This window comes from Apaloderma vittatum, unplaced genomic scaffold (genome assembly GCF_000703405.1).
Source record: "Apaloderma vittatum isolate BGI_N311 unplaced genomic scaffold, ASM70340v1 scaffold30318, whole genome shotgun sequence".
Taxonomy (NCBI): domain Eukaryota; kingdom Metazoa; phylum Chordata; class Aves; order Trogoniformes; family Trogonidae; genus Apaloderma; species Apaloderma vittatum.
This window is the reverse complement of record NW_009732920.1, coordinates 1-390: the sequence shown is the minus strand read 5'-3', so window position 1 is coordinate 390 and position 390 is coordinate 1. Positions and strand designations below refer to the sequence as shown.

The window sequence follows — 390 nt, the reverse complement described above, 5'->3', positions numbered from 1 at the left end:
CCCCCCAGCCGTAGGCGTGGGTCCGGGAGTGGGGGTTGCCGTAGTAGGCTGTGAGGTACGGGAGCATGCTGTCCAGGACCCTGGGATCCTGCAGGACACAAACCACCCAGCCTTAGAAATGCAGAAGGAAAAGCCTCGCTGCCCCACTACACACACACCATCTCTCTGCCCCGGGGTTCAAACACTTCTGCGCCAGCGCCACATCCAGCTCAGGACACGTCTTCAACAGCAGAGCCTCTGGCAGTGAGGTGCCCAGCAGTCACCCCCACACCTCACCTGGAGCTGCATAAAGAACATCTTAGAACGGTATTTTCTGAGCAGAGGAAATACGGGGTCATAGAATGGATGAGACCTAGAAGATCATCCAGCCTTTGTCCCAGCCCTATCAAC

The 390-nt window shown here is 57.2% G+C and overlaps 1 protein-coding gene across 1 annotated transcript in view; it reads right to left on the bottom strand.

Moving 5' to 3' along the window:
* NFS1 (NFS1 cysteine desulfurase) overlaps positions 1-88 on the bottom strand; it is a gene marked incomplete at its 5' end in the record, with an annotated part of 10,550 nt that extends 10,462 nt beyond the window's left edge. The window contains one exon of the mRNA XM_009875700.1: positions 10-88. Within this exon, the coding sequence (XP_009874002.1) occupies positions 10-88 (79 nt within the window). The remainder of the gene's footprint in view (positions 1-9) is intronic.
* Between the last annotated feature and the right edge of the window lie 302 nt (positions 89-390).